Below are 13,786 nucleotides of genomic sequence, written 5' to 3'. Positions count from 1 at the left end.
AATCTAGTCAGTCCTTGATCTGCAAGCATAAAATTTGTTCCTCTGGGAAAAAAGAAAATCATTACACACAAAAGGCTTAAAATCTCAACTTGGGAATTAGCAGGTACATTTAAAGGTATTTTTTCCCCTGGTATTTGCCTCAAATGAAAAGAAAGCAGATACTGATATTGCAGAAGAACAAGATAGCTTTATATAAGGTCTGCTTAGCCCTTCACCAAAATACTTTCTAACAGAGTCAATAATCAATTAAAGAACTACTCTACTTCAGGAACAATTCTACACACAACCTGGAAGAAAAGCATTCGGCTGACAAGAACAGCCCTGTCAGAGGCACGGGAGCCGTGTGCCGAAGCAAGCACAGCCCCGCGCCCTGGCCGGGGCAGGCGGCGCTGGGAGAGGCCCTCCCGGCCCCCCCGACACCGCAGAATCGTAGGGCAGCACTTCCACTCAAGAGGATTTGTGACTTTCCACAGGCACTGCGCATCTGTGCACAGGTCGGAGGGCACGTTTCGCTTTAAGTGTTATGGAAAGTGCCCACTGAATCAGCCGAAGGTTTCTCATTAACACTGTGAAAGCTCGTTTCAGGTCTGAAAATAAAGCCAAAGGTTAGCAAGACGAACAGCTACTGTGCATGCCATGGCTTTCCCTCCTTTGGATGCTTAGCATCCACAGACCCAGCTGCCTGTATGGGCAACACTACCTTTAAAAACACCCTGCTCCTGACTGAGAAACGAGGAATTGTTTCCACAGCAAGGACCTTAACAAGCAGGCGAGGTTGAAAATCTTGTAATAGAGAAGGCAGTGACAAGGGAAAATAAGCTTTGTTAACTCTCCAAGAGTTATTTGTGAAATTAATTAGCTAATTATGAAATAAGCCCAGACCCATTCTTGCTGTCCCGGAATTTAAGCTGAGGAAAAACGCAAGTGCAATAATCGTGCGACGGGATAAAAGCGGCAGCGCCGCGGCTGCCGCCGGGCCCGGGGCGGGCGGGCGGGCGGCCCTCGGCAGCCCCCTGCTGGAGCCGCCCGGCATTGCCGCCCCGCAGCGGCCGACAGCCCCACACACAGCGGCCGGCACCGAGGGCGGGCTGCTGGAGCAACGCGCTTCTAAGCTGCCATTTGCAGTTCCCACACTTGGTCGGGATTGTTTAACTGCGCAAGACAGCTGAATAAAATGTTTGAGAACAAATATCGGCAATTCAGCAGTGACCTGAGAAGGCGCCGACGCAAGCTCCGGAGAGCAGCGGGTGAAGCCTGTCCCACAGGCTGCGCCAGCCCCTCCCTGCGGCACGCTTGGCAGCCGCTCCTCAATTCAGCTTTAAGTGTTTGTTTTTAATCGCACATGTCGGCATGCCGGGTGGTTAACTTACAATGTGTCACACAAAACAAGAACAAGCCTCCGAGTTAATCAAATACCAACAAAACGTCTCGTGTCATATTAATGCTACTTGGATCAGACCCAGGAGGAGTAAAAGCCAAGATCCTTCTGCTTTCCTCGCTATCTTAATCACTGTGCTACACACTGAGGTTGCTAGAAACACGAACATCAAGAGCTGACCTCTTGTGTGCTATCACAAAGAGGCTTTAAGTGATGCCTGCAGCTGCATCTGTTCCTGGCTAGAACAACGGGGAAGCCAGGTGAGCTCTGCAGCGCACACAGGAGACCCCAAGCCTGTCCTTGTGGCCCATACAAGCTCACCGACACACAACAGGTACTACGGGCTGGACAAGGCATCCTTCAGCCTCTGCATCGTGGGAATGATGTGAAGGTTCACTCACTCCAGTTACACCCACTCCAGACAGAGGCATTATGTCTCCATGGGCACTCAGCTTTTGTGCTGGCACCCAAGCACAGGTGGCCATGCACTGGGGTGAAACTGGTGACCTGCAGCCAGAGTCGAATGCAGAATATCTCTTTCAGGAGCTGAAACACATGTTAAAGGAGTCTGAGCACATGTTAAGCTCAAACCAGCGACCAAACTGTTTTTTCATTAGAGCTGGATTCAGGTAGTCACAGTCTTTTAAAGATCTCCAGATATCACAGAAAACAGATTTCTCTAAATAAAGTAGATTCTTAAACAAAAATCAAACTTCATAAATGAGGGGTTTTTCATCCTTTTTCAATGTAAAAGTACGAGATCCATTAACTGGAAGAATTAACCCACTTCCCTGATCAACTGAGTCTAATATTTAGAGGGGAAAAAAAAAAAACAACAAACTCTCAAGATGCTAGGAACAATATACTGCAACAACAGTAACATTCTCAAGCTATAAAAACACTAAACCAAACGCAGAGTCTCAATTTGCATTTCCCAAAGTGAGCCCTAACTTTAACATATTGTACTAGCAATTAAATCTTGGAGGTTTGTTCTTTGCCTTTTGTAGGGGTGAGTGGGAGGCATCGGGTCTTTTACAAAATTACACTTTCCAGTGCTAGATACACATGAACAGCTGGGTCAGCCAAAGAGGATGAGTTCACATAACTAACTAGAATTATACCACTTCTGTATCCAAGAGATACAGGGGAAACCTTTCCCCTTTTTAGGGGAAAACGAACTAATAAAAAAAAAAAAACCTTTATTATTTTGATTATACCTTTACAGTAAAATTTGAGTTTTGGAAAGGTAAAAACAGTAGAGGTCAACAACATTGCCCATTCCTTAGAATCTTAAGTGGATGAACTGGTATTCATAAGGTGAATGCCTAACTCCAAAACTGAAGTCTGATTTGCAAAGAAATGAAGATATAGTTCAACACTATAAATCTGTTCTTTCAACTGTAACAATATTCCAATATAATCATTTAACAATCCTATATCCCAAGACCCGCTCACAACTCACAGAAATACCTTATTTTTAGCCTTATTTGCAAAATAGATGTAATATTTTTTATAAAGAATACTTACTTCTTTTTGGAGGCCAACTAGAAAAATACATTCATTTTTCATATACAAGATCCAAAAATATAAAGCTACCTAAACTTTTCAGAGCAGGTATATCCTACTGAATATTACATACTTTGGGCAAAACTTGAAACCAGTAGTATGTTACTGGTAGAGAGGGAGCATAACAGGAGACAAAACATAGCATTAGATAAATTCTCTCACCACACAAGTATCAGATAGATAGAAAGAGGATAGATTCCCTATAATATGTCAAAAAATGTATCACAATAGTTAATAATCCAAAACATTAATAAGGAACATGCATTGGTCTTCAGTGTGTTCACAAAATAAAGAAGATATAGAATTACATATGTCCATACTAGTGCAAGACCACTTTCTGTAAAAATTGCTCTAGAATTCCACCCAGTTTCAAATTATATTCTTTTCTCCTAGAATATTATCCTAGAGAGCGAGCAAACTGACACAAGAACTCTCACTTTACAGCTCATTCATAAGTTCATAAACAGTTTTTTTGAAAAAAAACTATTCCTCCGAATCAGGTTGGTTTTTGTGATCCAAAATGATCAGTCCAGAAGAGGCCAGATTGATGCAATTGTGCAATCATAGTGGTAATAAAGTAGTGGTTCAAATTGTTCACAAACAGCTGAAATCAAGGCAGGCAGCAGGCTGAGACTACAGATGTTTATGAAATGTTAACTGGGCATTTCCCTCAGTTCTGAGGAGAATTAACAGCCTCATGTACCGACCTTATGATTTAATTGCCTGCTATAATACTCTGATAGTTTAGCAGTTCAAGATATCATCATTGTTAACACACTGATATATTGATTCAATTTCACTCCTGACCTGGATTTACTGCATTGCTCATTCTTATTTAGTACTTCAGACTGTAGCTATATGTAAAAGCGAGACTTACTTGACTCTTTTTTTAGTCCATTAGGAACAAGCAGGAACTGCTTCCTTTTTCAGCTTCCAAACAGGACTGATAGCTACAAGCCTGAAAGATTGATTGTGCTGCTTTTGGCTGGGGTAGAGTTAATTTTCTTCACAGCAGCTGGTATGGGGCTATGTTCTTGATTTGTGCTGAACACAGTGATGATAATATAGAGATGTTTTTATTATTGCTGAGCAGGGATTACACAGAACAGCCAAAGTACTTTCTGGTTTTCGTACTGCCACAGTGGTGAGGGGACTGGGAGTGCATGGGAGGTTGAGAGGACACAGCCAGGACAGGTGACCCCAGCAGATCAAAGGGATATTTCAGACCATATGGCATCATGCTCAGCATATAAAGTGGGAGGAAGAAGGAGGAAGTGGGGGATGTTTGGAGGTATGATGTTTGTCTTCCCAGGGCCGTGCTCTCCTGGGGATGGGTGAGCATCTGTCTACCCATGGGAAGCAGTAAATTAATTCCTTTTTTTGCTTTGCTAGCATGCACAGCTTTTGTTTTCCCTATTAAACTGTCTTTATCTCAACACATGAGTTTTCTAACTTTTATCCTTCCAATTCCCTCTGCAAGCCCACTAATGGGTGAGTGGCTGCTGACTTGGGTTAAACCACAACATCTATTTAAGAACAATTGTCTGCATCTTAATGTTAATGTATTTGCCCACCTAAATAAAAAATACATAGTAAAAGAACATATATTCTTTTACACCATTTCATATATCTCTAACCAGTATAAAAACAGTGACAAATGTCTGCTACTTCAGCCAGGTAATAAGATACATAGTACAAACCTCTATTGCTAGAAAAAAACCACACTCACTAGTAATTGACCAAGATGCATCTTCTGACAGAGGCTTCCCATTGACCTTTCACACTGAAGTATCTTTTCATTTGGATCTCACTTTTTTTTTCAGCTACTGTCCCCAGGCAAAAGGTAAAACTACTGTTGCCCCATCCTATGGGCAAAAGCCCACAGGGAAAACCAGATGGCTACTCACACACTTGACAACATCATTGTATTAACAAGATCCACTGATAAAAGGTTTCCCACACTTAAGTTATGAGAACCTTTCTTCTGCAACCCACCAGGCACTTGGAGGCTATTTACGCTGCCCTTAACAGCATATGCTGTGCACTCACACAACACTTAGTGACAGAATGATTTGCAGGGCATGGAGTAGGCTAGAAAAAAGGGATGCTGAGCTGTCAAAGAAACCTCTCATTAAATCATATGAAAATAGTGGAGAGGAAAGGATAGGACATAGGGAGGAGTGGAATAAAAACAATTTCAATAGCTTTCATGCTGTTTCTAGAAGACAATGTAACATAGCTGCTGAATGGAAGATGCCTGCTGTCAGCAACAAGCATACACCAACAGGAATACAGATGGGTGGGGGCTGAGAGAGGGAGAAAGGGATACACACAGACACTGTTTATTAATCACATTTCAGATTGTCAATTTCCCCCAGAGAACTAAATTAAATAAAGCATGAGTAAGCCAATATAGCCAATGGAGAATTTAAAGAAGAGACCCAGCTTTACTAAAACAATGATGATAAATTTAATAGAAACACATTAGAACTTTTGATGGATATGAAAGTGTTTTATAATCTAACAGAAATACTAAGTCAGACTTTGTGCACAAGACTGAGGTGACACTACAGGTGATTTCTTTTGCAGAAACAAGAACTGGTTTGGCCAACAGAAGAGCACAGCTGCAAGGAATCATGCCTTAGAGACAGATGATACTGAAACATTGCTCTTCAGCCTCAGGGCATTTACAGAAGTAGCTCAGGAAATGCTTTTACAGATGAGAGGACACGCCAGGTACATAAAGTCCCAGTTCCAAAGAACAGACAGCCTCACTGCTAATTTCTTTTTCTGCTTTTTAAGAAACCTGCCTTTCTGTTTAAAGTCATCTGACAAGTCCAGTCACCTTTTTGAAGACTCAAAAAGGCCAAAACAAAGAAAAAACAGAGAAATTGACAAGCTATGTATCAGGCAGTGTTGTATTATTTATACATTACGATCACAATTTCTGATTCAATTTTCAAGTATCTTCCACCTATAAAAGCCCAAAAACTTAGTTTGCTTTTTCACCATCCTCATCTATAAAGAAGAACAATAATTTCTGTTTCATACACAAATAATACTGTGGTTCAAAGAAGGCCAAACTACTTGACTAGAGCCACAGACAAAGTCAAAGTTAAGAATCATAGAATATCCTGAGTTGGAAGGGACACAAAGATCATCAAAGTCCAGCTCCTGGCCCTGCACAGGACAAGCCCGAGAATCACACCATGTGCCTGGGAGCACTGTTCAGACACTTCTTGAACTTCGTCAGGCTTGGTGCTGGGACCAGCTCTCTGGGGAGCCTGTTCCAGTGCCCAGCCATGCTCTGGGGGAAGCACCTTTTCCATACCCAATGCAAACTTCCCTTGACTCAGTGTCTGCCCCTCCTCTTCCTCTAACAATGAAACCGCAGCCTGTGATGACATCTCCCCTCAGTCTTCTCTTCTCCAAGCTGAAGGAACCATGAGACCTCAGCCTCCCCTCATATGGCTTCCCTCCAGGCCCTTCATCATTCTCATGGCCCTCCTTTGGGTGCTCTCTAATAGTTAAATGTCTTTCTGACACTGTGGTGCCCAAACTGCACACAGGACTTGGCTTGTGCCAGAACAGAGTGGGGCAATCCCCGCCCTCGCCTGGTTGGTGATGCTGACCCTGATGCACCCCAGGGCATTGCTGGCCCTCCTGGCTGCCAGGCCACACTGCTGGGATAGATCATAGCCATCCCTTTCCCAGTCTTTTGCTTTTGTTACATGACCACAGAACTGCAGAGGTCAATCCAGGCTGACTGGCAATTGGACAAAAAAAGCAGATCATTTAAAGAGGCCCTCTGTAGAAGGATTTGACTGTGGGATGTCATGAGGCAGCACACTGAAGAGAGTGGTTTGACTCACGAAAGTAGAGGAGGGCTTAGCAGATAGCACAGCTTTGCACCTGCCAGCTACACAGAACTTCAAGACACTGGTCTGGTAGACTACATACACACATACTTACCCAGGTATGTAGTACACAACACTAAGGCACACAGGCAACTTTCTTAAGTTACTTTACACCAGAAAAGGCAACAGAATTTAGCAGAAAGCTTGATAGTGAAAGGAAACTGAACTGCTATTAACTGCCTCATTTTCCAGCGTCGTTTCTTTGAGGTTCTTTGGATATTGGCAGTTGGGAGACAGACACACTAAATATTACTAGCAATAAGAAAATGCAAAACAGAACAGATAAAGTTTGCAGCATTTAAATATTGGTATGGCAATTGTTGCAACAGACATTTGGCCCAACAATAATTGGAAAAGTGCCACCCAGCCACCAAAACTGGATCTGTTCATAGACATGTACCTTTTTGAAATTAAACACCTGTATCATAGACTTCAACTGAAGGTCTCATCGCAGATGAGATGCCTGAAAAGGCACGTTCCTCTGGCATCTACTGGTTTCAATAAACTCATATTCTTATAAGTGAATACACCAACATGAAGTTAGCAGTTTAATTAATTTCAGACATTTCAAATGGATGGTAGTACCTCAACTGAAACACAACTGTACTTGATTTTAGTTCTATCCATACAGACCAGTCAAATGCTGGTCTCAAAACTCAATCCTGAATGAGCAACCCACAAAACTCTCAGATTCTTTAGATTGGAGATTCTCAAACTGTGGATAAGGAGTCCTAAAGCTTCCCACACAAGCATGCAATATAGATTTATCCTGCAGAAGATACAAAACAGCAAAGACTACATGCATCCATGGAGGCAGATTATAAGGCTCACACAAGATACTAGGTTCTAAACTCCTGCAAATCATCTGATTTACAGTAACTATCTCTGTGTATTCTTCACCCACAGCAAGTGTAAAACAATTTGAATTAAGAACACCACAGTTATTTGGAAATGAAATTTCCCAAGATCTGTTATATACTGCAGAGCTGCTAAGACCCATTGCTTTTAATAAAACTTTACTCCACAAGGCCTAATCTCCAACAAAAATGGAACATCTCTGCTGAGTCTGAAAACTACAGAAGGGGTAGCAGACAGTTCAGACACAAGACTCAGGCTTATTGCCAAACTGATCATAGTAAGTTGGCTGATAAAATCTTCATGCTTAGTACTTAAAGGCCATGGAAGAAAACACACTGGTCTGTAAACTCCCAACAGGGACTATCACTGTTAATCAGTGGCATAGCTTTGCAACTAGACCATACCACCTTGAAATGAGCTTCAGTATATGCATCAAGGCCAAAACAAACTACAGCCATGCCCCAGTATCAACAAACAGACACTCCTGAAATGCATAGTTTTTAGCAGTTTGACAGAGTAAAGCTACTTTTCCCACAAAAATTAGTGTAATAAATAGGAGATATATGCAGCAAAGAATATACTGAGATATCCTAATGGAGAATGTCACAGAAGATTTAATCACCACCAGATTTCATTGCTACCACTTTTCTTGATTAATTCAATGGAAAAGGACAGAAAAGTGAAGTGATCATATCAATTAACACTGCACTGTATTATATGATCAGCAACAGAACTCTGAAGTGGAGAATAAAGAAGCAACAGATACAGCAAGGTGTGGCTGTAATTGAGTAAGTAAATCCAGTTCTCTCACTGCAATCACACTTCCATTTTAACATTCAAGATCACACAAAATCTACATGAAAGTAGCTCAGACGTGTGGCAGCACAGATAAACCACGGTGAATTTCTTGCAAAGAAGGAAGCAGTTCATACCATTTAGAGCAGTGTGCTCCTCTGCAGAGCCCACTGCCCTTCACCGGCTGCTGATGACAAACCAGCCCTACAGAGCCTGCTCTGTGAAGTGCCAAGCACACCAGCACTCCAGATGCTAATTGCTACTGCTCCCCTGTGCCTCCCTTTCACATGAGGGGATAAAAAAAAAGTATGTCACAAGGATCACAGAGATACTAAAGATGAAGGGAGAATAAAAAACCCCCGTGAATTTGGCAGATGGATCACGATGTCAAGAGATAAAGTATCGCTAGGGCATAAACAGCCTTCCTGCGGCAGAGTGTGGGAGCTTCCCCTTTGACAGCGCACAGCAGCAGCTCGGGGAGAGGAGCGGACAGCGCTGAGCCCTTCCTGCCAGCTCGGGGAGAGGAGCGGACAGCGCTGAGCCCTTCCTGCCAGCTCGGGGAGAGGAGCGGACAGCGCGGAGCCCTTCCTGCCAGCTCGGGGAGAGGAGCGGACAGCGCTGAGCCCTTCCTGCCAGCTCGGGGAGAGGAGCGGACAGCGCGGAGCCCTTCCTGCCAGCTCGGGGAGAGGAGCGGACAGCGCTGAGCCCTTCCTGCCAGCTCGGGGAGAGGAGCGGACAGCGCTGAGCCCTTCCTGCCAGCTCGGGGAGAGGAGCGGACAGCGCGGAGCCCTTCCTGCCAGCTCGGGGAGAGGAGCGGACAGCGCTGAGCCCTTCCTGCATGGCCGGGCCTGCAGCGCCCCCGCGCGGCCGCGCCGCCCCGCGAACGCAACCTCGCCACCGAGCTTTCGAAAAGCCCCTTGGGGCATCCGATGCCATGCACGGGATCCGGCAGGAGCTGTACTTCTAACTCAGTTACTCTAACTTAGTTTAATTAAAAAAAAAAAAAAAAAAAAAAAAAAAAAAAAAAAAAAAAAAAAAAAAAAGTTAAGTTTAACAGCAGCAAAACAATGAGATTCAGATGACACACAGATAGCAGCCCTGCTTTGGCATGTCTCTTGCCTCAAATGCTGCCAGGCTGCCACACTGCACTTGGGACCAACGTCTGCCATTCCATACCAGTTGTTACCCACATAGACACCTTCTCCATTTAGTTATGTACTCCATTTAGTTACATGATGGACATGTAAAATTGTCCCATTATTTGTAGAAGGCTGTTATGCAGCACTGTTTAAAAATATGACAGTCCATGAAGGGGAAACTTATTTTATTGCAGTATGTACATAGAACAGTGCTTCCAATCCCTCTCCTTTCAGAAGGGCAGTAGATATGCTGTGCAAGATGGGAAATGAAGTTACTATGATGCCATCTGGGGAAAAAAATGGTTCAGTGCTAGACAGAGACTCTGGAGAACCTTCCGTCCCTTATGCACTCATTACCAGAAGGCAAGCAGACATGGTCTCCAATTCACAGATCCCAGGAAACAAGACTGCATAGTCACAACAACACTGTTTTATGTATTGCAAAGCATCTGATTTAACTAGGAAAGTGCTGTCAGAAGAAATAAGAAATCTGAAGAGCAGCAAAGATAAGATAGTACCCTGAATGGTATTTAAGTCAAAGGACTTCAGAGGTTTTTTTTCCATGAGGTATTTGCAATGATTCCTGCAACTACATGTTCTTTACAGTGATTCTGGTAGGTCTGTGTTGGCAGACAGCAGCTTCTAAGGAACACTTCTGTTACTCAACTCCACCAATATCCAAAGTCAGCTATAAATACAGCATAATCCTGATTGCTCTCCTTCAGGACAAACTTTCCACTTCTGCCAAACAGACTCTAGTTTCAGTTGCACTTTCAACATCCCTCCTATTTTGCTACTCTTGAGGTCATTGTAAATTCAAAAGGTACATACTGAGCTCAGACTATCTACTGTGTCATCACTTAATCAAATCAGCTCAACTGCTACAGTTCTTTTTCGTCACACCAGCAAAGTGGGCATATCCAGACCACATACTTCTCCCAGACCATCCAATAAGTCACAGAAGTAGAATGTTAACACCAACATATTTCATTGCCATTCAAACCAGCAGAGTCGCAGGCAGAAGAACTTGCTTTCATGTTAAAAAGTTAGTTTGAAAAATACTGAGCCACATTGAAAAAACCTCTTTTGATTATACAAGTAAAAGCCACAGTCCAAAATCTAAGCCTATTCCTGATAAACTGATAAGACAAGATAGGTTTTACATTCCAGGATATAGTCTCCAGGCTCATGTAATCATCAGCTTCAGCTAGTGACCAGAATTCTTACTTCAATGAACTGTCATTACATCCTGACTTGGCATTGCTTACAAAGTAAGGAGGGGAAGGGAATATTAATATTATATCCTCCAAGTATTTATAGAATAATCACAACATTCTCCACGTTTATTTACTTCTGGCTTTATAAGAGCTGCAAAAGAAACTTACCTTTCACTTACCTCTATATACTGTAATTATGAACACAAAGTATATGAAATGGCAGAACAAGAAATTACAACTTAATAAGAAAACTTTAACAGAATGCTCAACAAGACGGGATGGGAGCAGCAACTTCCTAAAACCATCCACTTGGCTCATATTCCCTTTAAGAATGGCTGTCAGTATTAATGTTGTATCAGCATCTTTTTCTCTTAAAGGAAAAATATAAAACACATTTATGTTTCCCAGAGACATGTCATGGTATTTTAACAGTAAGTTGCTAATAAGAATCTCAGCACTCTCTGGGTCGTTTAAGCCATCCACAGTGATTATGAGTGATTGTGTTTTAGAAGCCAATGAACTGAAGACAAAGCTCAGGATGTATCATCACTTGCAGCAATGTTAGCAGCTTCTATTCAAAAGAAAGCAACACCTATTTTCTGCATATATTCAATGTCTGTGACTTTTGCACAGTGGGGAAAAAAAAAATCTGTTCCCTGTATAAATCCAGGGCATGTCATCACAAACAAGGTTTTTAATTAAAATTGGCATCTTTGAGCCTCCTGCTGACAGACAGCATTTCATTGCCTCCTCCTCAGATGGCTAAACTGGCTTCCAAGAGAGACCATGAAAAGAAACGAAATCACTAGAATACCTAACTTTGACAAGTCTCTGCTGGGGACAATTTCAATAGCAGGATGCTGCAGAGAGAGGTAAAGAGAGAAAAGAGGACTGCTTAGGAAGTCTCCCCTAATGAAGACACAAAACATCACAAATAAGACAGTAGAGGAAGCATTTTATTCCTAAGCCTGATGACAGGATGATCAAGCAGGACAATTTTAATCAGAAGCTGTATTGTTAAAGAGAATGCAGAACTGTGTCTGCACCTCAGCAGCCTTCCTCTGAATGCAAAAGAAGGCTTAGGGGCTGGCTAGACCTCTGGCTGGGAGGTTGGCTAAACTGTCAGCTCTGACAAAGCTTTACCCCTCTCAGAAAACAGGCAGATAGCGGTTCAAGTCAGACAGATAAATCAGACTTCTTGGCCAGAACATTTTCTTCAATTGATTGCAAAGAGTTTACATTGAGTGCCAGCACTGTACCTTCGGGAGGCTCTTCCCGCAGATGAGGAGGCAATTCTTCACTTGCAGGCTCAGTTTCATCATCCACCATCTGTGTTTCTAAGCTAGGGCCCTGCAGAACAGAATAGCAAGAGGTGGTAAATTGCAGAAAGTTCAGACAGGAACCACAAAAATGGTTAGAGGACTAGAGAATATGCCAGCCAGTAAGGACACAAGGAGCTCACTTTAGCTGATGAGAAAAAAAGCTGGGAGATTTGTTTGCAGTCAAAATACAGAAAAGAGAAACTTAAAAAAAACATTAAAAAAAAAAAAAGACTTTTCACAACAGCACATGAAATTACAAGGGTCTGAATTTCTCAACTGCCTGAAAACCAGTGAAGCACAATTTCTAAATTACTATTTCCAAAACACATAATGCAGTAATACATTAAAATTTCCATTTATCAAGGATAGCAGCAAACCCACCATCAACTGGAATTTTCAGGAAAAAAAACCTTCTCTGTTTTATCAAGACTAGATTCTGAAATGTCATTTGTTTCAAAGGAAAGCAAAGCAAACTGGTTTGCAATCTTCTAACCTATGCAGGTCCACTGACTGTGGAGTTTTCCCCTACAAGCTCAACACATCCATTTATGCCTCCAAGTGTAATATGCCAAACTAACCATTCCTGAAAAACTACTGGGCTACCCTCCCAGGTTTCGCATTTCCATGTTCCAGCCTTTTTGATTCTGTAAAGAGCCTGCAATGTTACTGCTGGAAGGACATGAGCAGAGTTAAAAAGACTTGCAGCTGAACTAGCTTTACACACACAATATTTTCATGACATGTGGAGCTACAAAAGTGTAGTTGCTTTTTCAGTTTCAAACTATCACAGGAAAAAAAAACCCCACCATCTTCTTCCACCCAACTTACCTTTTTTTTAAGTTACAGAAGAGTAAACACTAGGCATAGCTAGAGGGCTCCCCTAAAAAAGGCCTAATTTTCTTTGCAATATTAGTACAGTGAAGGGTAAAATGACAAACTCAACAGTCATTAGGAAATGAAGCTTTTGTGCACTTTGAAAACATGACTGGGTTTGTAGTCTGAACTATCTGAAAATGTGTACTAACATACACAGCTGGAATGTTACAGAAGTACAGCTGGTACATCAACAACTTGCAAAATATTATTTTCAGTCACAAAGAAAAGGGGCTCATGGTCCTAAAGCTGCAGTATTTAGTTTCATTCTTTCCATACCCTGTGACTGAGAGGTTACCTCAACAGCATTGGCTACTTTCTCTGTTTCCTCAATTCGCACATTATGAAAAGTAACACACTTGTCAAATTCCATCCTTTGCACAAGTAGCTCACATTTTCATCCATTCCCCATTATTTTCAACCAAATGGACATGAAAACAAAAAGTACCACCTTACTTTTCACATGTTTTATAGCAGGGAGAAAAGAGACCACCAGGTGAAGTGAACAGGCCTACTGTGATGAGGCCAGGGTCAGAACCTGGATTTCTGCCATCCATGACTATGCAAATTTTACCTCAGCTATTTACCGATTTCTCCTTGCTTAAAAACACACAATATCAACAGTGCCCAGCTTTGGTCAGTGAAGAGTTCAAACATTAAGTCATGCCTTGCAGCAGCCATCACAGAAAGCAAAGAAAGTGTTTACCACATGGTACAGATG

At 42.3% G+C, this 13,786-nt stretch overlaps 1 protein-coding gene across 2 annotated transcripts in view; it reads right to left on the bottom strand.

Moving 5' to 3' along the window:
* The window catches only part of LOC131085121 (transmembrane protein 263-like), a 200,306-nt gene that overhangs the window by 174,461 nt on the left and 12,059 nt on the right, over positions 1-13,786 (bottom strand). For both annotated transcript variants that reach the window (XM_058026960.1, XM_058026959.1), the window contains exon 2: positions 12,130-12,220. In XM_058026960.1, coding sequence (XP_057882943.1) covers positions 12,130-12,220 — 91 coding nt within the window. The remainder of the gene's footprint in view (positions 1-12,129; positions 12,221-13,786) is intronic.

The sequence above is a fragment of the Melospiza georgiana genome, chromosome 6 (genome assembly GCF_028018845.1).
Source record: "Melospiza georgiana isolate bMelGeo1 chromosome 6, bMelGeo1.pri, whole genome shotgun sequence".
Lineage (NCBI taxonomy): Eukaryota > Metazoa > Chordata > Aves > Passeriformes > Passerellidae > Melospiza > Melospiza georgiana.
The sequence above is the reverse complement of the archived record's forward strand: the minus strand, read 5'-3'. Positions and strand labels throughout refer to the sequence as shown.